General features: G+C 43.0%; 1 protein-coding gene and 1 long non-coding RNA gene across 2 annotated transcripts in view; both read left to right on the top strand.

Annotated features, from left to right (window-relative positions):
• LOC138853995 (uncharacterized) overlaps positions 1-28,000 on the top strand; it is a 263,319-nt gene that overhangs the window by 65,613 nt on the left and 169,706 nt on the right. The gene's annotated exons all lie outside the window — the stretch shown is intronic.
• LOC128684409 (inward rectifier potassium channel 2-like) overlaps positions 11,593-28,000 on the top strand; it is a 177,794-nt gene continuing 161,386 nt past the window's right edge. The window contains exon 1 of the mRNA XM_070094235.1: positions 11,593-11,779. Coding sequence (XP_069950336.1) covers positions 11,716-11,779 — 64 coding nt within the window. The 5' untranslated portion in view covers positions 11,593-11,715. The remainder of the gene's footprint in view (positions 11,780-28,000) is intronic.

Genomic DNA, 28,000 nt, shown 5'->3' with positions numbered 1-28,000 from the left:
CAGTGCACACAACCGAGGAAGAAGTGAAGAGGCTTCTGAGTGAGCTAGATACCTCAAAGGCAATGGGGCCAGATAACATCTCCCCATGGGCATTGAGAGAGGGAGCAGAGGCGCTATGTGTACCCCTAACAACAATATTCAATACATCTATCGAAACAGGGAGATTGCCTGAGACATGGAAACAGCAAATGTAGTCCCAATCTTTAAAAAAGGAGACAGACATGAAGCATTAAACTACAGACCAGTGTCACTGACATGTATAGTATGCAAAATCATGGAGAAGATTATCAGGAGAAGAGTGGTGGAACACCTAGAAAGGAACGATCTCATCAACAGCAGCCAACATGGTTTCAGGGACGGGAAATCCTGTGTCACAAACCTACTGGAGTTCTATGACATGGTGACAGCAGTAAGACAAGAGAAAGAGGGGTGGGTGGATTGCATTTTCTTGGACTGCAAGAAGGCGTTTGACACAGTTCCACACAAGAGATTGGTGCAAAAACTGGAGGACCAAGCAGGGATAACAGGGAAGGCACTACAATGGATCAGGGAATACTTGTCAGGAAGACAGCAGCGAGTCATGGTACGTGGCGAGGTGTCAGAGTGGGCACCTGTGACCAGCGGGGTCCCACAGGGGTCAGTCCTAGGACCAGTGCTGTTTCTGGTATTTGTGAACGACATGACGGAAGGAATAGACTCGGAGGTGTCCCTGTTTGCAGATGACGTGAAATTGATGAGAAGAATTCACTCGATCGAAGACCAGGCAGAACTACAAAGGGATCTGGACAGGCTGCAGACCTGGTCCAGCAATTGGCTCCTGGAGTTCAATCCCACCAAGTGCAAAGTCATGAAGATTGGGGAAGGGCAAAGAAGACCGCAGACGGAGTACAGTCTAGGGGGCCAGAGACTACAAACCTCACTCAAGGAAAAAGATCTTGGGGTGAGTATAACACCAGGCACATCTCCTGAAGCTCACATCAACCAAATAACTGCTGCAGCATATGGGCGCCTAGCAAACCTCAGAACAGCATTCCGACATCTTAATAAGGAATCATTCAGGACCCTGTACACCGTGTACGTTAGGCCCATATTGGAGTATGCGGCACCAGTTTGGAACCCACACCTAGCCAAGGTTTGCAAAGGTTTGCAACAAGACTAGTCCCAGAGCTAAGAGGTATGTCCTACGAGGAGAGGTTAAGGGAAATCAACCTGACGACACTGGAGGACAGGAGAGATAGGGGGGACATGATAACGACTTACAAAATACTGAGAGGAATTGACAAGGTGGACAAAGACAGGATGTTCCAGAGACTGGACACAGCAACAAGGGGACACAGTTGGAAGCTGAAGACACAGATGAATCACAGGGATGTTAGGAAGTATTTCTTCAGCCACAGAGTAGTCAGTAAGTGGAATAGTTTGGGAAGCGATGTAGTGGAGGCAGGATCCATACATAGCTTTAAGCAGAGGTATGATAAAGCTCACGGCTCAGGGAGAGTGACCTAGTAGCGACCAGTGAAGAGGCGGGGCCAGGAGCTCGGACTCGACCCCCGCAACCTCAACTAGGTGAGTACACACACACACACACACACACACACACACACACACACACACACACACACACACACACACACACGCACACACACACACACACACACACACACACACACACACACACACACACTGAAGTATAAAACATAAAAACTCAATACTGTGTCACTAACATCTAGTTGGATAACTACAAACATCGTCATTACTGTGACAGAACAAAACACACCAACTGTATCCACACAGGAGACTCGTAACTAAGGCAATTTAGCATTACAATACCTATTCCAATACAGAGAAACATATATTCATTATAAGCCAGAATGACTAATTACTAAATTTAATTAGTATTATCATTATGATTCGCAATTAAAATGTATTTAGTTACACTTAATTCAGATTGACTCAACAATTTTGTTAGCAAGAAGGTGTGAGTGAATTACCTGACTGATGGCTAGGTTTGTTGATAGTGTATCCACTACACACACAGTCATTAAGGTTGCATGCAACCTGTGCATCACCACTCAGGGATGGAAATAAATGGTATAAAATACCGACACAATGGAAATATAAACACAAATGCAGTATAATGTGAGCCTTTATTGACTACGTTTCGCCCACACAGTGGACTTGAAAAAACCCAGTGTGTGGGCGAAACGTAGTCAATAAAGGATCACATTATACTGCATTTGTGTTTATATTTCCACCACTCAGGGATACTTTAATACCAAATATGTGAATACATAAACACTTGAGCACACAGTAATACATGAACACAAACACATGGTAACACACAAGTAAATATGAATATTTAAAATAAATATAAATACAACACAAACATGCACATACACACACAGAAATACAACACACATACTAAGAAATACATCATAAAATCAAAGAACACAAATACACACAACAACACTACGAGCAAACACAAAAACACAAAACATTTAAACGCACACCACTAAAAATACATGAACACACTACATTAACGCAAAAAAGCACACTTTAATAGCCAGAAATCCGACACACAATCATATAAAAACAACACAAACATATAGACACAATGACTGTATACAAACCCTTATGAACACACAAACACATAACCAGAAACACATACAAATATACATGAACACAGATCAGTTTGTTAACGAAAGGTAGTGTGAAAAGGCTCAAGATTTCTGAGTGTGTAGGCATGTAATGTGATGTTTCATCACCTTGGAACTTATGTAAGACGACCTCTTGCACTTGTACTTAGTCTGACCTTGGTTAATGTGTCAACATCCGCCGCTGCTGTCACATCTTCCTCTCTCTGACATCTTCCTCACTCTTGCTATTTCATTAATAGAGCTTTTTTAATATTTATGAAGGGATCACTAACTCTCTGGAGAGCCCCAGAGGGAGAGGAGAAGAAGGAAGATGATGATGATGAAGAGGAGGAGGAGGAGGAGGAGAAAGTGAATAAATCAAAGTCGAAGAGAAGTAGAAGATTACATGTTACAAACTGAATGATAATAATTGTAATAATATGGCTGTCACTCTTACGTATCACTAGTTAACACTCAGTTTCTGGTCAATGATATTACACCGATTTTAGAGTAAATTTGTGGTGCTAATTCCGAATATGTCATCAGTTTTGCTTAATCTGCTCTAGAATTTGACAAATTTGGTATTCCAACGTAAAAGAAGTGAAAAATATATCGAGCAGGCGGGGCTAACTTTAAAATCGCATGGAAACTATTTTTTAGATTACGGAAAAGTCAAATAATATAATACATACTTGCACTTCATTCTATATAATAACAGACTGACATATTAAGATACAACTAATTGTTTGTACAATTTTCTTCTATGTTGGTCATCAGCACAGTTTTGTTGAGTGAGCGACTGGAAGAGATGAATATTGCTTATCATTGTGCAATAAGATATATTTCAAGATTCTGATGGAGCTATCTATAAACAGCAGCCAATCTCCTGGTCGATATTCAAGTCCCACTCGAAGAAGTCCAGGGATATTATTCCAGTGTGCAAGTTCTCCATCTTGGCTGAAATGAAGTTCAACCACTCTCGTCCGATAACCTGCTATTTTAGCTTCTTGTTGTAGACAGTTCTTTTAGTCTGGATGTTAAAAGTTCAGATTATTGCTTTGACAGACTGAGATCACTTATCAGATCACTGAGTTCTTTTTGGGAGAACTGCTGGGGTGCTGAAATACTTCATATTCACTTCTACTGCTATCAACTGTTTTACATCCTAAACCCTGAGTTTCTTCAACATCTAAGAAAAGAAGGTGAGGTAGTGTTGTAAACACTGGTATGGTAACGTCTTCGCTGGGTGGCACAGTGATCCTTGCTGACTCCAAATAAGGATATTTCCCCCTAACCCCCTAACCCCCTAACCCCTTGTAAACTTATCTAAAATATATTTAGTTGGATTAGGCTAAATTAAACTGCTCTTGGCATAATAAGGTTAGGTAAGTTTTCTAAGGTTCTTTTGGTTCAAAATTATTGATTCTTACATTAACATATATGAAGAAATATATCTTCAAACATATAATAGAAAATTTTAGAAAGGACTTAATTTTAAATGAGTTCTTGCTAATTGACCAATTTTACCTATTCGGCACGACATATATATACCTGGAAAATAGTGGTGCGACTGGTTGCAAAACTACATACTGAAATTAGCTAAGTTTCAAGTTGGAAAAATTTAGGTTTTGGAAGGATATAGGAAACCTTGTTTGATAAGCTGAGGATCAGCGGAACAATTTTCCAAGTAGCGTCATTGAAGCTAAAACGTTGTGTAATTTTAAAAATAGGTTAGACAAATACATGAGTGGGTGTGAGTTGGACCTGACTGGCTTGGGCCAGTGGATCTGATGTATGTATGTATAATGTTCGCCAAGACCGTAGTCCTGGCACGGGTCTCAAACTTGCGATGACCCGTCTCAGTGGATCTGATGCATTGCTCCTTCTTTCTTAAGTGGATGTGACTTGGACCTGACTAGCTTAGGCCAGTAGGTGATGTGGACCTGCCTAGTATGGGCCAGTAGATTAGACACATGTGAAGCACTTAAGTGTCTTTACTGAGGAAACGTTTCGCCACACAGTGGCTTCATCAGTCCATACAAAGGAGAATGGTGAAGAACAGTAGGAGTTTGAGGTAATCAGTCTCTCAGCCTTGAGTCGATGTAATCAGTCCCTCAGCCTTGAAAAGAATGCAGCATATGTCCACTTCTTCGTACATATGCTGTATTCTTTTCAAGATTGATGGATTGATTACATCGACTCAAGGTTGAGGGATGTTGTCGGTTCTCTGAACCATTCATCTTCAAGATTGAGGGACTGATTACCTCAAACTCCTCTTCACCATTCTCCTTTGTATGGACTGATGAAGCCACTGTGTAGCGAAACGTTTCCTCATTAAAGATACCCAAGTGTTGCACATGTGTCTAATTTATCAACTTGTCGGTTCTGTGAACCATTTATCTACATGGGCCAGTAGGCCTGCTGCAGTGCTCCTTCTCTTTTATGTTCTTATGTAGAAGGTGCAACATACTCCTTGTGAAAACAGTAAGGAAGCAATAAGTACTTTGAGATAACTCAGACAACATAGTGTCCAAAAAAAATTTTTTTATTGCACATGTAAGGGAAAAATGCCAGTAGACCCGTAACTCTTCTCAGGAAGGAACTTGACAAGTTTTTTCCAGACAGTTCGTGGTCAGCCAGGCCGTGGAGCCTACGTTGGACTGCGTACAGGGAACACTAACAGGTTTAAAGACCAAGCGTCAACCAAGAGGCCTCGTCTGAGACCGGACCTCACAGTAATGATCTCTGGAACCATCAACAGGTAAACAAGTACCTAGCTAGCTTCCTCACTCTGGTAGGCAGGTACCCAATATGCAGCCTACTGCCCTCACCATACTACCTCGTCTCATTTCAGAGTCCAGAATTATCTAGGAGTACTACCACCACCCCTTCGTGTTGCTGCTGATAATAATCCAATACTCAAGTACCCATTTATTACTAAAACATGGACTCCAGGTGGAAAGTTGCCCATATGTTTCATCCCGCTGCAGAGTTAAATTCGGGTGCGTCGGTTGTGAGCCGAGGTCACTACAGACGCTGTCTACACAAATCTATATAAGTTAATGCTCATAGTAAGCTGGTAGCCCCACCCAAACTTCTAGTCTGGATTTTTTCCTACTATCGAATTATTAGAGCCCTTCTAACATTCCATACTATCTCCAGTTCTCTGTCTTTTCACTCTTCCCTCACACCTCCCCGACTCTCAGTGACCTGCCTAGCTGAGATTAACAGTACCACTTTACATATATTCTTATACTTATATATTTTGTAGCCTTTTCAATTTCCACGTAGGTTATCTTATTCGGGAATTCAGCTAATAGTTTACCACCAGTGTTATCTTAACGACCAGCCCTAGAAAATTTTATTTAGATTTGTAGCCTCACAGGGTTAATAACCCAGGATGTTGCTACAAGGTATACGAGGTATTGGAAGTGGAGGTAGATACTTAGAATGGGGTACTGGAAGCATCTACCTCCACTTCCACCACCATCAAGGTACTCACGTACCTTTCACCCAGGTAGATCTGTTTGTGACTTGATAAAGCCCACTGTGTGGGCGAAACGTTGTCGTTAAAGGATCACATTATACTGCTTCTGTGTTTATTTTTCCATTATGTCGGTATTTTATACCATTTATTTCCAACGTCCAGTCCCACAGGGCTGAATTTCGGGTACTTTCCGTTGCGTACTGAATGGGTTACCACTATGCTATGAGGCACCTAGCGATCAGATTGAGAGTGATCTTTACGACCATGTCTGATGTTGTGACAACCTTGTTTGATGTGATGTTGACGACCTTGTCTACTGTTCTTGACGACTTTGGCTGGTGTGGTCTTGGTGACCTTGCCTTGTGTGGTTTTGACGACCATGTCCGATGTGTTGTGTGAACAACCAAGACTGATGTATCTCAAGGATACAAGGTGTTCCCATCTCTCCTTGCGACGACTATGTTAATGAATAAGTGTCAGTGTTCGTCAGCACAAACCACAAGGTAAGGATGATAAATAACAGCTCTACATCTAGTGACGTCAAACGCTTATTAAATGTGACTCTTACGAGAACGCTTAATAATGAAGTGTATGCTCAGATATTTTAAGATCACACGAACATAAACATTGCAGTGGGCCTACTGGTCCATACTAGGCAGGTTCTACTGGTCCATACTAGGCAGGTTCTACTGGTCCATACTAGGCAGGTTCTACTGGTCCATACTAGGCAGGTTCTACTGGTCCATACTAGGCAGGTTCTACTGGTCCATACTAGGCAGGTTCTACTGGTCCATACTAGGCAGGTTCTACTGGTCCATACTAGGCAGGTTCTACTGGTCTATACTAGGCAGGTTCTACTGGTCCATACTAGGCAGGTTCTACTGGTCCATACTAGGCAGGTTCTACTGGTCCATACTAGGCAGGTTCTACTGGTCCATACTAGGCAGGTTCTACTGGCTCATACTAGGCATGTCTTTCACTTTTATTTTACGTTTGCGTTATATTGGGCTAAGAGTAAATATCTAGTGAGGTGCCACACACACACAGACACACACACAAACACGCAAACACACACACACACACACACACACACACACACACACACACACACACACACGAGTGGAAGGATACGGCCTGTCAGAGTAACTTTCAAGGAAGAATCAGTTCGAATCAGGATTCTGCAAGAGAAAGCAAGACTGAGGGACAAAGAGGGGTACCAGAGAGTATACCTCGACCGCGACAGAACACAAGAAGAAAGGACTACACTGAAAGAGAGGGTACAGAGACGCAAGGAGGAACGAGAAGCAATGAAAATGAGCAGGACCCAGACACAGGAGGAAGGGCAAACACACCCCACAGAATCTCCCACCAAAAGACCCCACCCGCGACATTCCCAACGCAACTGAGCAACCTATACTACAACCCACTCACTGTTCCCTCTGCCACCAACCCCCATATCACAAACCTCACCCCAACAGCTGTCCCTTATGGGCATTCTGACCCCACCCCCACCAACACATACCCCACCTACACCACAGCCCCATATAGGCCCCCACCAAGGCTCTCGCTCCCCCAACCCCAATATACTTGCATGACCACAATGATAGAAAAGAAACTAAAGGTTTGGTACACAAACGCGGATGGAATAACGAATAAACATGAGGAGTGGAATGAAAGAATCAGTGAAAAATCCCCAGACATCATAGCAGTCACAGAAACAAAACTCGCTGAGACAATAACAGACACAATCTTCCCAACAGGATATCAGATCCTGAGGAAAGATAGAAGGAGTAGAGGGGGAGGAGGGGTTGCACTGCTCATAAAACACCGATGGGGATTTGAGGAAATGGAAGGCATGGACATGATTGGAGAAAGAGACTACATTGTAGGTACAATTCAGTCCGGAGAACATAAAGTAGTCATTGGAGTGATGTATAACCCACCACAGAACTGCAGGAGGCCAAGAGAGGAGTACGAAGAAAACAACAGGGTGATGGTGGACACACTGGCTGAGGTGGCAAGAAGAGCTCACTCGAGCAGAGCAAAGTTACTGGTAATGGGCGATTTCAACCACAGGGAGATCGACTGGGAAAACTTGGAGCCACATGGGGGTCCCGAAACATGGAGAGCCAAGATGATGGATGTGGTACTTGAAAACCTCATGCATCAACATGTCAGGGACACAACCAGAGAGAGAGGGGAGGATGAGCCAGCAAGACTGGATCTTGTGTTCACCCTGAGCAGTTCAGACATCGAGGACATCACTTACGAGAGGCCCCTTGGAGCTAGCGATCATGTGGTTCTGAGTTTTGACTATATAGTAGAGTTACAAGTGGAGAAGGTAACAGGAACTGAAGGGGACAGGCCAAACTATAAAAGGGGGGACTACACAGGTATGAGAAACTTCCTGCAGGAGGTTCAGTGGGACAGAGAAATGGTAGGAAAATCAGTAAACGAGATGATGGAATATGTGGCAACAAAGTGCAAGGAGGCAGAGGAAAGTTTTGTTCCCAAGGGAAACAGAAATAATAGGAAGACCAAAACGAGTCCTTGGTTTACCCGAAGGTGTAGGGAGGCAAAAACTAAGTGCAACAGAGAATGGAAAAGGTGCAGGAGGCATAGGACCCAGGAAAACAAGGAGATTAGTAGAAGAGCCAGAAACGAGTATGCGCAGATAAGGAGGGAGGCCCAGCGACAGTATGAAAACGACATAGCATCGAAAGTCAAATCTGACCCGAAACTGCTGTATAGCCACATTAGGAGGAAGACAACAGTCAAGGACCAGGTGATAAGGCTGAGGAAAGAAGGTGGAGAACTCACAAGAAACGATCAAGAGGTATGTGAGGAGCTCAACACGAGATTTAAGGAAGTATTTACAGTAGAGACAGGAAGGACTCTGGGGGGACAGACCAGATGGGGACACCAACAAGGAATACACCAACAAGTGTTGGACGACATACATACAGATGAGGAGGAGGTGAAGAAACTGCTAAGGGACATCGATACCTCAAAGGCAATGGGACCGGACAACATCTCTCCATGGGTCCTTAGAGAGGGAGCAGATATGTTGTGCGTACCACTTACCACAATCTTCAACACATCCCTGGAAACTGGGCAACTACCTGAGGTATGGAAGACGGCAAATGTAGTTCCCATTTTCAAAAAAGGAGACAGAAAAGAGGCACTAAACTATAGACCTGTGTCATTGACGTGTATAGTATGCAAAATTATGGAGAAGATTATCAGGAGGAGAGTGGTGGAGCACCTGGAACGGAACAGGAGTATAAATGCCAACCAGCACGGATTCACGGAAGGCAAATCCTGTGTCACAAACCTTCTGGAGTTTTACGATAAAATAACAGAAGTAAGACAAGAGAGAGAGGGGTGGGTTGATTGCATCTTCTTGGACTGCAAGAAGGCCTTTGACACAGTTCCTCACAAGAGATTAGTGCAGAAGCTAGAGCATCAGGCGCATATAACAGGAAGAGCACTGCAATGGATCAGAGAATACCTGACAGGGAGGCAACAACGAGTCATGGTACGTAATGATGTATCACAGTGGGCACCTGTGACGAGCGGGGTCCCACAGGGGTCGGTCCTAGGACCAGTGCTATTTTTGGTATATGTGAACGACATGACGGAAGGGTTAGACTCAGAAGTGTCCCTGTTTGCAGATGATGTGAAGTTAATGAGGAGAATTAAATCTGATGAGGACCAGGCAGGACTTCAAAGAGACCTGGACAGACTGGACACCTGGTCCAGCAAATGGCTTCTCGAATTTAATCCTGCCAAATGCAAAGTCATGAAGATAGGGGAAGGGCACAGAAGACCACAGACAGAGTATAGGCTAGGTGGCCAAAGACTGAAAACCTCACTCAAGGAGAAAGATCTTGGGGTGAGTATAACACCGAGCATGTCTCCGGAAGCACACATCAATCAGATAACTGCTGCAGCATATGGGCGCCTGGCAAACCTGAGAACAGCATTCCGACACCTTAGTAAGGAATCATTCAAGACACTGTACACCGTGTATGTCAGGCCCATACTGGAGTATGCAGCACCTGTTTGGAACCCGCACTTGATAAAGCACGTCAAGAAACTAGAGAAAGTACAAAGGTTTGCAACAAGGTTAGTTCCAGAGCTAAGGGGAATGTCCTATGAAGAAAGATTAAGGGAAATCGGCCTGACGACACTGGAGGACAGGAGGGTCAGGGGAGACATGATAACGACATATAAAATACTGCGTGGAATAGACAAGGTGGACAAGGACAGGATGTTCCAGGGAGGGGACACAGAAACAAGAGGCCACAATTGGAAGTTGAAGACACAAATGAGTCAGAGAGATAGTAGGAAGTATTTCTTCAGTCATAGAGTTGTAAGGCAGTGGAATAGCCTAGAAAATGACGTAGTGGAGGCAGGAACCATACACAGTTTTAAGACGAGGTTTGATAAAGCTCATGGAGCGGGGAGAGAGAGGGTCTAGTAGCAACCGGTGAAGAGGCGGGGCCAGGAGCTAGGACTCGACCCCTGCAACCACAAATAGGTGAGTACAAATAGGTGAGTACACACACACACACACACACACGCACATATGTGGTAATGCTTTATTTACAGCTAGCAAAGTCAGGGTATTTCTCCAGAATGGTGTGTAATATACCACTGTGGATAAAATACTTAGCCATTTCTTGAACACTTCTGAGTGAGTTGTTTCTAAATTCATTAATTTTATCGCACTCCAGTACATAATGACGCAGGGGATGTGTGTTGTGTTAGTTAAAGGCTCTTAATCCAAGGAACTTTAATTACCTTCTCTTACCTCTGTTCAAACCTGATTTACCTGCTAATTCCCCAGCGCTGTGAGACCCCCCACTAGTATCTGGCCAACCCATGGACATGATGTATAAACAACAGGTTAGAGTATAATGTCGGGCCTTGAACCACCAGCATTCGAAGATTATATGTTTAAACAAACGAATAATCAGAGAACATATGTAATAATTCAGAGGAGAACTAGAAGCTAGGAACAGCTCTTGTGTTCATCACTAGTGTTCTGATGGGAAATTTGCACCATGATAATTAGTCTCTATTTTGTTAGTTGGCATCTGACTAGTGCTGCATCAGCCTCTAATGCCGCGACTTGGAAACTACGCCACCTTTCTCTTGCACACGCGGATCTGAACCTTATGTTAAGGACACCTAAGGTTCGTGTCTTCTGCCTAGTATAGTCTCTTACTGCCTCAGTCATCATTATTATCCTGCTGTAAGTAGTAATCTATATTTTTTCCTCAACTAAAGATTTTCTGGTTTAGAGAAAAATGGGATAAGGTAGTGGATGAAAAAGTTGTTCGGTTCTACTGTTATTAAGTTTATTAAACAAGTTGCTCTAACTTAAGATGTTAAAAGAGACGTTGCCAACTCTTAATCAAGGGTTGGGGGAGCTCTAGCTTGTGGGATTAGTGACATGAGAGCTGCAGCTTAGTGCTGAAGTGAAGGTGGAGTACCGTGTGGAACACGTCACTCACGTGGAGCCACGTTCAATATTTATCACCGGTGATTTTAATGTATTTTCGGTGAAAGTGATAGTTAAGAAGGATGAAAATGAGCCGTGTTTTAGAGCCTCCGCTATGCAAGCACACACACTGGGTGGGAGAAAGACGTAAGTAACAGTTCTTTGAATCTTGTTTATCATCTCTAAATTCTTCACTTCCTGTTGTAATTTTAATGCGTCGTGACTCGTGATCATCCCTAACTGGTGACCTCATCTCTAACCTTAGCAGCAACTGTAAACACAACCTCCGTTGCTAAATTTTCTGTTTAAGGATATATTGTTAAGACGATTAAAAATTTAACATGAGTTTAAATTACTGAACATTACGTATACATAGTGTTGATCGTTTGTATGGCACGCAGAGTTTGGTTGGTCAGGATAATAGCGTTGCTTCCGGCAAGCACTCAAGGAAAGCACCTTCAAGAAGATGAGATGCTCTTAATCCAAGGATTTGTACTAATCCTCCCTTGGATCAAACCTGATATAAGTGACAAGGGAAGTTTAACTTCCGCCAGAGCTGTTACAACTGCCACTGCTGTTACAACTGCCACTGCTGTTACAACTGCCACTGCTGTTACAACTGCCACTGTTCCCTTGACTACTACGAATGACTGAAACTATTATTACTACCAAGACTATAACTATTATCAATAATACTATTACTACCACACCACTAATTCAATCATTGTCACAAGTATTTTTATTCCAACTACTCCGTTATGGAAAACTGGAGGAGATGATAACTAGAACAGAGTATACTACTGACTCCGGCCATACAATAGAGCGGAAAAATAATGTAAGGGACCTGGGAGTAGTAATGTCTGAGGATCTCACTTTCAAGGATCACAACAGTGCCACGATCGCACGTGCAAAGAAAATGATAGGATGGATAATGAGAACTTTCAAAACGAGAGATGCCAAGCCCATGATGATCCTTTTCAAATCACTTGTTCTCTCTAGGCTGGAATACTGCTGTACATTAACATCTCCATTCAAAGCAGGTAAAATCGCAGATCTAGAGAGTGTACAGAGATCCTTTACTGCACGTATAAGTTCTGTCAAGCACCTTAACTACTGGGAACGCTTGGAAGCACTTGACTTGTACTTGTTGGAACGCAGGAGGGAGAGATATATCATAATCTACACTTGGAAAATCTTGGAAGGAATGGTCCCAAATCTGCACACAGAAATCACTCCCTACGAAAGTAAAAGACTGGGCAGGCGATGCAAAATGCCCCCAATAAGAAGTAGGGGCGCCATTGGTACACTAAGAGAAAACACCATAAGTGTCCGGGGCCCAAAACTGTTCAACAGCCTCCCATCAAGCATTAGGGGAATTGCCAATAAACCCCTGGCTGCCTTCAAGAGAGAGCTGACAGATACCTAAAGTCAGTGCCGGATCAGCCGGGCTGTGGCTCGTACGTTGGACTGCGTGCGGCAAGCAGTAACAGCCTAGTTGATCAGGCCCTGATCCATCGAGAGGCCTGGTCATGGACCGGGCCGCGGGGGCGTTGATCCCCGGAATAACCTCCAGGTAACCTCCAGGTAAGTACCACCACACCACTGATACTGCTACTTTCCATGACACTGTCCTACCGCACCACTGTCACGCCACTAACACTACCACTGTTACAACGCCACTAACACTACCACTGTTAAAACACCACTAACACTGCCTTAATTATTACTACTGTCACATCGCTAATACCACTCGCACCACCATCTGGAGAGCAGTGTTCCTGGGGTCAACATCCTCGCTCTCGGGTCGCAGACCATACCTCACTATTACCTTCACTGTTGCTAGTAGACCAAAGCGTGAACAGACAGTTGGTAATTCAGAACACTTTTAAACTGAGAGCTGTATAGTCCTTGTGGCTTAGCGCTTCTTTTTGATTATAATAATAATTTAAACTGAGATTTTTTTTTTTTGTTTCACACACACTGGGATTTTATAATCCACTGGAGAATTATATTATGCATGAAAAATTCACAAAAGTACCACTTCGGTGTTGTAATCGCCTACAGGTGGTCAGCGTTGGTTAATTGGATTTGAAACCTGTCGACAGCCTCGGTCCTGAAGAATCTTACCTAACATAAACGACATGGATATCGGGATAAAAAGGTAAAGAGAACATCTCCAGTACCTTCTTGCCTACTCCAGGCCCTACCACCTACTTCCACTGGGAAATCCCGCTTACCAGTGACAATGCATTCATCTGCTGTACGTCCCTCATCTCGCCTGAAGAAGATGCAACTTGCCGCCAAAAGTACTGGGTTTGGTGTGTCGATTCAACGGGTCATCCTCGTTGAATCACCGTGAGACCCTGTGATTTTTCCCCACTTAAAGCGCCAGTCTTCCTGAACTTCAGATTCTTCAAGACTTCGGTACTGTGATGAATGGTTTTGAAAACCGATAAGTTGAAGATTGAGACACTTATGCAACATATGGGAATCTTTATTGAGGAAACGTTTCGCCACACAGTGGCTTCATCAGTCCAGTACAAATTGATGGACCAATACAGATTGACTCAAGGCTGAGAGACTGATTACCTCAAACTCCTCCTCTCCTTACACCTTTCTGCTCTGTATTGGATTGATGAAGCCACTGTGTGGCGAAACGTTTCCTCAAAGATTCCCATATGTTGCATAAGTGTCTCAATTTTCAACTATGGTACTCCTCACCTACTCCTAGGCTCAGACACTGATTACCTCGTCATTTGTATATAGTTATACAGTCTTCACATATCCTTGAATTATACTGATAAAGCCACTGGATGGCGAAACGTCTACAAATAAATATACCCAGATGTTGCACATGAGTCTAATTCATCTTGTCGGTACTGTATGTCATTCATAAATAACCAAGTTTGCCGATGCCTCTAAAGTAGGCCGTCAGATCAGTTCTGATAAGGACACTAGAGCGCTTCAGGAATGGTATAAACCTTGGTAATAAATACCGACAAGTTGGTTTAGAAAGACACGTAAGCAAACACTATAACATATTTATTAGAAAACGTTTCGGTCCTGGGACCTTGATCACTTCAGGAATATCTGGATAGGTTTGACTATGAGTGGCTTCTTCAGCCCTAATACAGAGATAACTTGATTTGATTGACTCGTCAGGAAGTGGGTTCTTACACGGGTCTTAAATCTTAATCCTAAGATGACCCGTCTGAGGATCTCGAAGGAGATGTCGATCTAATTCAGCTGTTCTGCGGCCGCGATCAAGGTCTTGATGTAATCCCTGTGCGTTCCACGGCGAAATATTTTATCTTCTGTACCAAGATGCCATTGCCTAAATGTTGCCTATGTGTCTTACCTACCAACCTGTCGGTATTGTGTACCATTTTGACATTCACTCTGTCAGACACTGAGACACAATGGCATCTTGGTACAGAAGAGAAAACACCTTGGACAACTTTTTCAAGTGAGAAATATTTTATGTTCAACAGCGGGTTAAGGTTATCAGCCCCCCTCCCCCATCATTGTCTCTGGGCCCTGTGTTGGTTGGTTGGTTAAATTTGCAAATAAATGCATGGACTGTTTTGTCCATCATACATATGTTCACGAATGTCTTCACAGTAGTTCTAAATGTATCTTTTTCTTCTGAATCTATCGGGTTGCATATAATATCGGTGAAGAGAGTGATACTCGACATCATTTGTTGGCTCAGGGAGGGGTAATACAGGATGTCCTATGTTCTCCTGGGCTACAGTGTGCCTCGCTGGTGACTGTTGTGGTGCTGGGGTTCACTCCTTGGTTGTAGTTTTCTGCAGAACTGGGCCTGTCGGCTGCCATTGTCGGGTGGGAATATCAGAAGCTGGCACCCCTTCGATGTTCCCTTGGCTTCCTTCCTTTGTTGTGGCCTGGAAAGTGGCCCTGGGTTCCGTGACACAGTAGCTTCCTTTGGACGAGGGTGAAGGGTTTGCTTAATGTTGGAGGCTGGACAAATGGGGTTTACTATGCTGCCCTGACACGGCGGAGCCTGTCCGGGCAGTGCAGGTTCCAGGCATGATGCTTCTTGCCGCAGTTTGTATACTGGGGTTCTGTAGCCTCGCCCCCTTTTTTTAGTTTATTCAAACAGTCCTTGGTTGGATTAGACCCATTGCAGATGCCGCGTACTTTTTTAAATTGACATCGGGCACTGAGGTGGTTGTACCTTTGGCACCTGACGCACCTCGAAGGTTCTGAGTTGTACGTTATAACCTTGTATGTTCCTCAGCAACCAAGATCAAATTGAGCTGGGAGAGGTCCTCTATGTTAGATCAAGATCTGCGTTGTAGGTACTTTGCGGTCCTTCTTGGCTCAGAGTCACTCAACTTTCAATATGTTTTTGTTACTGTGGATTGCATCTAGAGGCATGTCTAATGGGTAGCGTATTAATTCGCCTTTTGCTACCCCCTCTTCGGATTTTAGTTCTGTTAGGACAAGTGGTGATTCGAGGTCGTTCACCTGCAGTACTTCATAGAACTCTGCGTTTCGGGGAGTGAGGAAAAAACGATTTGGGCACACTGATATCTTCAGGCCATATTTCTTCTCGATGTGGATTATAGCTGAATGCGGGGTGTCTGTGTCCTTTGCTTATCATCCTGAATTTGTTGCCTGCAGATAGCTTGGCTTGCCCGATATGAGGCAAGGTAATATTGTGTCTCCCCTGGGTTTCAGGGCTCCTGTTACCTGCCAACCATATCCATCCTGTACATCTGTGGTTGGGATAAGCGATGGCGATGGACAGCGGAGCAAGCTGGTTTCGCTTGCTTCGCTGTCCCAAGAGCCCAGAAAGTTTAGTGAGTGGTCTCGCGGCTTCTTTGCCAGAACTGCGCCACATTTCCAAATCTGATTCCTCTGTTGAGTCCCTGGAACATCGTGACCTCTTCCTGTCGGAAGAAGCCATGGGCTTTCTTGTCGAAAGACGATGTGATGTCGCTGCAGTAATAACTAAGAACGAGTATATATATTGAAGTAGGGGTCAGGTGGAAAACAGCGAGAGGGTGGTAGTAGTAGTAGTAGTAGTACAACTGCGATGAGATGGGTTGGATTTGAGAAGGAAGTGTCAACATCATGTTACAGTGGTCTCCAGAATGGGTAATATTCTGTTGATCAATAATTTGGATACAGTCTAACTTTCTAATTTTTTGGTGGATGGCGTTACTGACAGCAGTCAGGGCATCCTCTATACACTTTAGCTGTAGCAAATCTTCCTCCTTACTGATTAATCTAACCTCAATGAACTTCATAAGTGTCCAACATCGTCTCTGGGTTGGACACGGATGACCAACATAGATCTGTATCTAATATTACAATCATCTATTGTCTGTTTAATGGACTGTTAATGAACAAAGACTTCGCAACGAAACTAGCGAAAATAAAATTTGAACATTTGAAGTTAATATTTTAACAAAGCCAAAGAATTTTTTAGTTTATTAGGTCGACTATAGAGTTTTATCAGAGTTGCATGTCACCTGTGAACCAGTAGTCAAGAGTACTTTGATAACTAATATTGGTATTAAAGTAAGTTTTAAGTATGTTCTAGTGGAGACCAGTGCAAGTGTACGTGCGCTGCATATACATCAAGAGTGATATACTCATCATAATTTATATAAAGTACAAAAATATATTTATTTTTAATTACTGCAATCTGCTAACTAGAAACTTAAGTTAAACATTTATAATCCGATACTCTGGTACGGTTGGCACTCGTTGGAGTCTTTGGAGGCTGAAATATAATCCCAGTTCGCGGCTCAATAGGTTTTCCCCAGACAGTGGATACCTTTAGTAGTTGAGCATTAAAATGGTATAAAATACCGACAGGTTGTTAGGTAAGACACATATGCAACAATTAGGTATCTTTATTTCGAAACGTTTCGCCTACACAGTAGGCCTCTTCAGTCGAGTACAGAAAAGTTGATAGAAGAGACTTGATGATGTAATCAGTTCATAACCATTGAAGTTTTGAGGTGGTCAGTCCCTCAGTCTGGAGAAGAGTATTGTTCCATAGTCTGAAACAATATGGAGTTGAAGTGACAGGATGGAGCCTTATATACCGCCAGGAGGTGAGATGTAGGCCACTAGTAGAGGTAAGAATGTTGTCGTTGGGAGGTCAGGTCCCTCTCAAATCCAGCCTACATCTCACCTCCTGGCGGTATATAAGGCTCCATCCTGTCACTTCAACTCCATATTGTTTCAGACTATGGAACAATACTCTTCTCCAGACTGAGGGACTGACCACCTCAAAACTTCAAGGGTGATGGACTGATTACATCGTCTTCATGTCTCTTTTATCAACTTTTCTGTACTTGATTGAAGAAGCCTACTGTGTAGGCGAAACGTTTCGAAATAAAGATACCTAATTGTTGCATGTCTTACCTAACAACCTTTAGTAATTGTCGGAATCTTGTTATTTTTCCGAGTCGTAACTCAATACCTGGTGTGCTCGGCACCAGACACTTAGCGCTAGTTGTTGCTTCTTTGTAAACAGTTTTCATGCGATAACTCGAATATCTTATCTGATCGTCTTCAAGTTTTCAACAAAGTTGTTTCCTACTTAGAATAAGGTTCGTATTATTATAAGTACTGTGAAGGTGTCATTTTCCCAATTACAAATGTGTCATTTTCCATTCAAAAACTTCATACATTTTCCGACTACTTCAAAAGTACAACATGATGCATCTGTCATAAAGACTGCAGCCGATTGTCGATACCTTAAAAACCCTATTAACCAACCAACCGAAGATTGATTCGGGATATTTCCAGGAGTATTGTTTTTTGTGCGATAACTGGAGAATGAATATTCCGATTAGCTTCAAACATTCACTACTAGAGTATTTTGCTCAGAGGACGTTTCACATTGCAATTGGACTAAGTGCCAATTTGCCATTTTTATTGACTTATTTGGGATTTTGGTGCAGAAACCTATCAATTCTGATAAGCTTTAGCCTCTTAACACTGGTGTATAGTGACTATTGGAAGGTGTGGATGTATAGAATCAATTCGTAAATTTTACTAAATGGTGTACACGCTAGTTGTTTAGATTATCAGATGATAAGACGAACTGCGATATGGGGTTTCGGTGAGGTAAGAGAGTACCTTTTCATTGCTTCTTCAAGCTTTCAACACAGGTGTATCTTAAGAAAGGTTCAATTTTTAATAGGTTTTGTAAGTACTAAGTTTGATCTAATTAGAGTATTAAGCACTATAGTATTTTTTTGCAAAATTTTCTTTACCTGCTTGGATGTTAAATTTGCTCTAAAACTTAAAAATAAAATGTTGCTTAATTTACGAATATATTTCCATATTTTTTGCAATGTTAGGCTCTAGTACATTCCCTAACATAAAACGTACATGGCTTATGCTTTGTAGGTAACTGGTTTACGTGGTATGGCATTAAATCCCCTTCAAACCATTTTTGCTGTCCTGTCTCTACGTCACATAATTGTGAAAAAACTGCTGTTATACCCGACATAGTTACGTCTGAGTGATTATGTTGATTCACAGCTGCTGTGTTGATCCGAATCTTTTAGAGTGTGTCGAGTCGAAGCTCCTGGGCCTCTCGAAGGTGTTATGTTGCACGTAACATCTTAGTGAGGGTTTGATTATAGCTTCTAGGTCTCTTGAAGGAGTTGAGCTGTAACTCCTCGGCCTTTAGCAGACTATGGGATATTGGGGATGCTCCACTTCAGGGCCTATGAGAGGAGGGGGGGGTTCAGCCAATACATTGGTCCAGAGCTCGGCCGTGAATCCCTGAAGGGGACCCATTTTTTTTTTTTTGGGGGGGGGCGGTAATTTCAACTATTTTTAGTGTAGAAAAATAATTATATAAAATTCACTTAGACTGGGGTCCTCAGCCTGCCCCCAGGGGCCCCAAAGCAGTCTTGTTCCTCCTTGCAAAATTTCTGTTAGAGGTCGTGCCCCTGTTGGAGTGAGTATGGAGGGTGGTAGCACCAGGAACCTCAGTGAGTGGCTTAGGAAGATATTAGTCACTCGTTGAAAGTTATCAAAACATCTGTCCTTCTCTTATCATCCAAGGATATACTGCTCGCGACCTCTGGCAAGTTTTCTATTTTAGTTTGTAAATTAGCCTGGATGAAAAAATACTGGCTTAATATAGTTATCCTGGGAAATAACAGTGGTTGCTTTATAATGGTTATCCTTGATGAAAACATAGTGGTTGATTTGTAATAGTTATCCTTGGAAAAAATAGTGGGTAATTTTTTTAGTTAACGTGAATACAGTGTACAAGACAAGTTGAAGTTTATGAAGATAATTAACACTTGGTGCCCATAAATGAGTAATATTTACCTTGTGTATATAAAAAAAATCTTTCTTACTAAAGTTTTGTTTAAAATTCTAGCTTAAGTCACCGCCCATTTTATGCGGTAAACCCTTGAGTCTTTCGTGCAGTGAGTAGTGAAGGATTGCTTCGTTCTTTGCGCTTTGAGAATCAGATCCTCAGCAAAATTGTCGTCCCCTAAATTATCATTATTATTGTTATTAAAGGAATGTTGACTATCTAACTATACTCCGTTATGGAAAACTGGAGGAGATAATAACTAGAATTGAGTATTGTACAAACTCTGATCATACAGTAGAGCGGAAAAATAATGTGAGGGACCTGGGAGAGAGAATGTCTGAGGATCTCACCTTCAAGAATCACAACAGTGCCACGATCACAAGTGCAAAGAAAATGATAGGATAGATAATGAGAACGTTCAGAACAAGAGATGCCAAGCCAATGATGATCCTTTTCAAATCATAGTGCCATTTTCTTACAAGGGTTTTGTTAATAACCTAAATGCCTCATCCGATGGGCTTTTAACTTTTTAACGCTGGCGAATTGTAATTGGGATGGACCTGTATGAACCTTATGGGTTTAGCGCTTAGTTATGATTACAATAATATTGGAATGGACACGTGTCCTTTTCGATAACTGAAAAACCCATTCTAGTTTTTGGTTCACGTGTATAATTATTTTAAAGAATGTTAAGCTGAGACTCCAGCTTACATCATCGTTCTTGTCTACCAGAACAACAACGCTGCGATTGTTATTAAAGTATAGGGGACAATTTTATTTTTATTATTTTTCTCTTATGCTTTTTCTGAACGGCTTCGGCCCTTGATAGCTGATGTATCTCATGAAAGGCTGATAACCTTAGGGTTTAGGCTGTGTGGACACATTATTGTTATTATAATCAAGGGGGAAGCGCTAAACCCGGAGGATTATACAGCGCCTGGGGGGGGGGATGTGGAAGGCATTCAGGCTTAATTCGGGGAACTGGAGCACAGATCCAATTCCCTAAATCAAGAGCCCCTCAGCAACATCAAGGAACCTTCCTTGAGGGGTGTGTGGACACAAATTTAACAGTTTACTAACATATTTAATTGTTCTACGCAGCAACTGGAGAATATATCCTCTGCTCGGCTTGTTTAATTTTTAATTTGTCTATTAAAATATTTTTTTAATGATAAACTGGAGAATGCATTTTCTGATCGGTTTCAAACCATTAACGATGGTGTATCTTAGACAGAGGTTTGGATTGATTTTCTCTGTGAAGGTGTCAATTTGCTGATTTTCATAAAAGTTGGAAAACTGACATTCTGGGTTTCATGGTTTCTGGTGGCCTGGTGGCTAAAGCTCCCGCTTCACACACGGAGGGCCCGGGTTCGATTCCCGGCGGGTGGAAACATTTCGACACGTTTCCTTACACCTGTTGTCCTGTTCACCTAGCAGCAAATAGGTACCTGGGTGTTAGTCGACTGGTGTGGGTCGCATCCTGGGGGACAAGATTAAGGACCCCAATGGAAATAAGTTAGACAGTCCTCGATGACGCACTGACTTTCTTGGGTTATCCTGGGTGGCTAACCCTCCGGGGTTAAAAATCCGAACGAAATCTTATCTTATCTTATCTTATGGTATAATTTGTGACTGCCTAACCTGAACTGCTTTAAACTATAAGTGACGAATAACCTGAGAATGAAGCTTCGGTCTTGCAGTGCTGGTGTATTTTGTGACCGTCTCCGTACAGTACCTAGAGAATATCCCTTTTGATAAGCTTCAAACTTTCAGAGCTGGTATATCTTAGTGGAATGTTTTAATTGGTTTCTGGCTGTGTATGTGTCATGTTTTTTTCACGGAAGATATTAGTTTCTATATAATTTGTGACTTTCTTCTAATTACCTTCAAATTTTTAATGTCGATATTTTAATGCTTTAGACACTTACGTAGCACTTGTGTGGCACTATCTTCTATTCGATTTTTTGTGCATTGAGATAGAGGAGGGGAGGGAGGGGTTGCTAGCCTTACGGGATTCGTGGATAACATCGTTAGATCGTGCAGCAACACACGTCTGTGTGGATAGTGAGGTACACACGTCTGTGTGGATAGTGAGGTACACACGTCTGTGTGGATAGTGAGGTACACACGTCTGTGTGGATAGTGAGGTACACACGTCTGTGTGGATAGTGAGGTACACACGTTTGTGTGGATAGTGAGGTACACACGTCTGTGTGGATAGTGAGGTACACACGTCTGTGTGGATAGTGAGGTACACACGTCTGTGTGGATAGTGAGGTACACACGTCTGTGTGGATAGTGAGGTACACACGTCTGTGTGGATAGTGAGGTACACACGTCTGTGTGGATAGTGAGGTACACACGTCTGTGTGGATAGTGAGGTACACACGTCTGTGTGGATAGTGAGGTACACACGTCTGTGTGGATAGTGAGGTACACACGTCTGTGTGGATAGTGAGGTACACACGTTTGTGTGGATAGTGAGGTACACACGTTTGTGTGGATAGTGAGGTACACACGTTTGTGTGGATAGTGAGGTACACACGTTTGTGTGGATAGTGAGGTACACACGTTTGTGTGGATAGTGAGGTACACACGTTTGTGTGGATAGTGAGGTACACACGTCTGTGTGGATAGTGAGGTACACACGTCTGTGTGGATAGTGAGGTACACACGTCTGTGTGGATAGTGAGGTACACACGTCTGTGTGGATAGTGAGGTACACACGTCTGTGTGGATAGTGAGGTACACACGTCTGTGTGGATAGTGAGGTACACACGTCTGTGTGGATAGTGAGGTACACACGTTTGTGTGGATAGTGAGGTACACACGTCTGTGTGGATAGTGAGGTACACACGTCTGTGTGGATAGTGAGGTACGCACGTCTGTGTGGATAGTGAGATACACACGTCTGTGTGGATAGTGATGTACACACGTCTGTGTGGATAGTGAGGTACACACGTTTGTGTGGATAGTGAGGTACACACGTTTGTGTGGATAGTGAGGTACACACGTCTGTGTGGATAGTGAGGTACACACGTCTGTGTGGATAGTGAGGTACACACGTCTGTGTGGATAGTGAGGTACGCACGTCTGAGTGGATAGTGAGGTACGCACGTCTGTGTGGATAGTGAGGTACGCACGTCTGTGTGGATAGTGATGTACACACGTCTGTGTGGATAGTGAGGTACACACGTCTGTGTGGATAGTGAGGTACGCACGTCTGTGTGGATAGTGAGGTACGCACGTCTGTGTGAATAGTGAGGTACGCACGTCTGTGTGGATAGTGAGGTACGCACGTCTGTGTGGATAGTGAGGTACACACGTCTGTGTGGATAGTGAGGTACACACGTCTGTGTGGATAGTGAGGTACACACGTCTGTGTGGATAGTGAGGTACACACGTCTGTGTGGATAGTGAGGTACACACGTCTGTGTGGATAGTGAGGTACACACGTCTGTGTGGATAGTGAGGTACACACGTCTGTGTGGATAGTGAGGTACACACGTCTGTGTGGATAGTGAGGTACACACGTCTGTGTGGATAGTGAGGTACACACGTCTGTGTGGATAGTGAGGTACACACGTCTGTGTGGATAGTGAGGTACACACGTCTGTGTGGATAGTGAGGTACACACGTCTGTGTGGATAGTGAGGTACACACGTCTGTGTGGATAGTGAGGTACACACGTCTGTGTGGATAGTGAGGTACACACGTTTGTGTGGATAGTGAGGTACACACGTTTGTGTGGATAGTGAGGTACACACGTTTGTGTGGATAGTGAGGTACACACGTCTGTGTGGATAGTGAGGTACACACGTCTGTGTGGATAGTGAGGTACACACGTCTGTGTGGATAGTGAGGTACACACGTCTGTGTGGATAGTGAGGTACACACGTCTGTGTGGATAGTGAGGTACGCACGTCTGTGTGAATAGTGAGGTACGCACGTCTGTGTGGATAGTGAGGTACGCACGTCTGTGTGGATAGTGAGGTACGCACGTCTGTGTGGATAGTGAGGTACACACGTCTGTGTGGATAGTGATGTACACACGTCTGTGTGGATAGTGAGGTACACACGTCTGTGTGGATAGTGAGGTACACACGTCTGTGTGGATAGTGAGGTACACACGTCTGTGTGGATAGTGAGGTACACACGTCTGTGTGGATAGTGAGGTACACACGTCTGTGTGGATAGTGAGGTACACGCGTCTGTGTGGATAGTGAGGTACACACGTCTGTGTGGATAGTGAGGTACATACGTCTGTGTGGATAGTGAGGTACACACGTCTGTGTGGATAGTGAGGTACACACGTCTGTGTGGATAGTGAGGTACACACGTCTGTGTGGATAGTGAGGTACACGCGTCTGTGGATAGTGAGGTACACACGTCTGTGTGGATAGTGAGGTACACACGTCTGTGTGGATACATTTTGGTGTGTGTAGACGCACACGTCTTAGTGTATATATCCTTCGTTTGTTAGAATTAAGGCGTAGCGACTGCTTGTTGTTAAGACAGCATTTAACTTGTATATTATCAAAAATAATCTTATCTTAGAGATTTAAGAAAGCTGTGTATACAGTACAATACACTTGAGAGAGGCTCACCTGTGTTTCGGTATGGGTTATTAGGCTTGAAGCCTAAACACTACCAGACTAGGATACCTTAATGCTTTAAATAGGGATTAAAGTAAACTCGGTGTATTTATATTAAGAGAGAGTCTTAATGTTTATATCCTTCACCCCTTGTTACCCTAGCGGGTATCCAAGGCTCTCAACCCCTGACAGCTTGCCAAGGTCAAGGTAAGGTGATGCTAAGAAGAAAAACACGTATATACAGTCTCAGCATCGTTGATGGAACACTTCCCAAGTAGTATATCAAGAAATTGTAGATTATACTTCTAGACGGCGTTACGGTCCGCCCTGAACCATTATAAGAAAAAAGTGCGAAAGCCAGAAAACGAGTCAGATGAAGAGGAGACAGCCAAATCAGGTCAAGTAACGTATGAACAGACGTTTAGACCATTTGAAAGAGTACCGGAAAATACAAGCTTCAAGAGAAACAAAACCAGAACTTATTGATGTAGGATTGCAGTGTGTTGATTCAAGTAGATTTTGACTGTAAGGGTTAGGAGAGTGATCATTTTCGTAAAGAACCAGTTTACGGTATAGCGTTAGTCGCTGACAAGAGAACGTTGTTAGTGCTTATAAGGGAAACGTTGCTCTTGAGTTGTGAGGTTGTAAGAAAGGGAACAGCAGCCGGTTTCGCCTGTGTAATAACAATACTTCTCTCATGTTCTGTGTCTGTCAGAAAGGGAGCGGCTTCCATCTTTTAATTTTTACCCAGACGAAATATTTACAATAAATAGTAATATTGTGTGGGGCACCCAAGTGTTTTAAGTGTTCTGTTTAAGAATACTTCAACGTTTATCTTGGCTTTGAAGTTTTTTTTAACATCCAACATTTTATCATATGTCTGTTTACAGATATATAATTTTTGGTACACTAAAATTATTAACAAATTATTAGTACCTAACTAAACTCACCACAGTTAAAACCAGATGATCAGTTAATCTTAGTATGACATCCTAATAATTCTCCATTACAGACTATCACAATTTATTGTATAATATTTTTATAGCTATGAGCGCTAAAATGACCTACAGGGTCACTTGCTCCAATAATGTCACAATTACTACTACTGCTACAAATTATCATGAGAAAGTGGGTAGTTTCGTGTAGAAAGTCATTTGGTAAAAGTCCAAAGTTTGCGATTTTTCGATCGTCGGCAACAGTGATTACAGATATCGGATGAGAGGTAACGAGAGGGCAGGATACCTGGGCACTGCTTCTCTTATAAATACACTAATACGGATATTATTATTATTATTATTATTATTATTATTATTAACATTGTCATTGACTTTATCACAACTACACCCGTAGTGCCGTACAGTATTACTGATTATATATATATATATATATATAGATATATATATATATATATATATATATATATATATATATATACACACACACACACACACACACACACACACACACACACACACACACAAGACGAGTCATGGGGGGTGCAAATCTTTAGCTTAAGTACTTTCACACTTCTCAGTGCGGCATCATATTACGGGCTTGTTTTGGTATTCTGGTAGCGGGGTGTGAATGATATACTTCTTCGGAGGCTTCTTACTTTATTGTTAAGTCGTAGGTGGGTTACACAGGCTTGTGTGTTTGTGCCCATGGCCCGGGCAGGGCCATGCCCACGAGAGAGAGCTGGGGGTACTTGTGTGTTGATGCCAGGCCGCTGTGTCAGTGAGGGCGAGGCAAGTCTGGGCATACTGAAGTGGCAAGGCCTAGGTGGCAGCACCAGCATAGCGCGAAATATGAACTAAGCTGGCAGACAGCATGGGCTGTCTGTGCAGACAGTACAGGCTGTCTACAATCAGGAGCTGTGCAATGTTGCAAGGCAGCAACTGAAGCAAGGGAAGTTTTCTCAGAGAAGCTGCAGCCGATGATACACCCGCACTGCACTACTCTTGAGAAAACTTCCCCTGCTTAGTTGCTGCCTTGCAACATTACATAGCTCCTGATGACGCACTGAGAAGTGCGAAAGTACTTGAGCTAAACATTTCCAACCCCTCCCCCCGTGGCTTGTCTTGCATAGTTAAGGTCGCCTGTCTGTGACTGTCTGCTGCCCACATCACCACTCCCCTGACGTCACGATGTCTGCCTGACGTCACCTCGCAGTGTCACCCCTATGACATCTCTCATGATGTTACTCCAGGACATCACCTCGTGACGTTTGCTGACGTCACTCACGATGCTGCCCGACTTCACGACGTCACCATGCTGCCCTGACATCACCTTGCGATGTCACCCCATGACATCCCTCACGACGTCACACCTGCCATCACATGACATCGAGTGTTCTAGTTTCACAGTGAGCATTTTATTTCAGTATTGTCGAGAAGATTGAGAGTATCATGTGGGAGTTCGAACACGTGGATTGGGTAAAGTAATACTCACGTAGGCTGGTAGTACGTATATTACGGATAATGTGGGGAGCGCCCTTACAGCCGTAACCTTGTCTCTCTTGCTCACTCTCGTAAACTGACTGGCCGCCCACAGTACCCATATGTGAGGGGGTCTTTGAATACTGCTATGGTCAGCACAATATGAATAGACAGTGACTCAGGCAGAGGCGGTTGGTAGTGAGTCAACTACTGGTACACTGGTTACTGGTAACTGGTTACTACTACTGAGAGCTCGGCGACGCTAACGTATGTCATCCCGACATACAACTAATACAAACTAGAGATGGCAGGTGTACGGCTTGGGCTGATTCTATACAATGTCAAAGTACACAACAATTAAACATTATAACATACATAAGTAGAACATTGGAATGGAAGCTTACGTAACTGAAACTGTAATGCAATACAAGGTATAATATAGCACAGCTTAAAACTCAACGTTGAGATTACACAATAGAAGTGATAAAAAAAAATTTGATCGATCGATCTGTTTTCGTGTGATCTACGGATTCTGAGGAAGGAATATATACAAAGAAAGGTTTAACAGAAAGGCAGATTCGGTGCACTCAAATCTAGACTGTTAACTCTCAGAATGCGGAGAGAACATGAACACACAAAAAAAATTCTTGAATACTGATAAGTTGATACTGTAATTATTCATCTATACAGGTTATTTACATTTAACCCCAACTCTGCTAGGGTAAGATTGACATATGCAGAATGGGTGTCATCTCTGGGAGGATCAAACTCTGTAGCATTGGCTAACTCATGCTGTATTTGAGGCAAATCTGAATTGGATGTTACAAATGATACTTGAGGATTTCTCAATACCTGTCGTGTACGTAGGGAATAACGACATTCAGGTTGATCGTCTGACTGAGTATCAGAGGAAGAGAGTACAGGATCAGGAGGATTATCAGAGTCTGTCACATTAGTCTGGATTGGAACATCATTATCATCACATACTAACTTCATATGATCTAAATGC

Source organism: Cherax quadricarinatus, chromosome 4 (assembly GCF_038502225.1).
Source record: "Cherax quadricarinatus isolate ZL_2023a chromosome 4, ASM3850222v1, whole genome shotgun sequence".
In the NCBI taxonomy this organism is placed as follows: domain Eukaryota; kingdom Metazoa; phylum Arthropoda; class Malacostraca; order Decapoda; family Parastacidae; genus Cherax; species Cherax quadricarinatus.
This window is presented reverse-complemented; position numbering and strand designations above follow the sequence as displayed.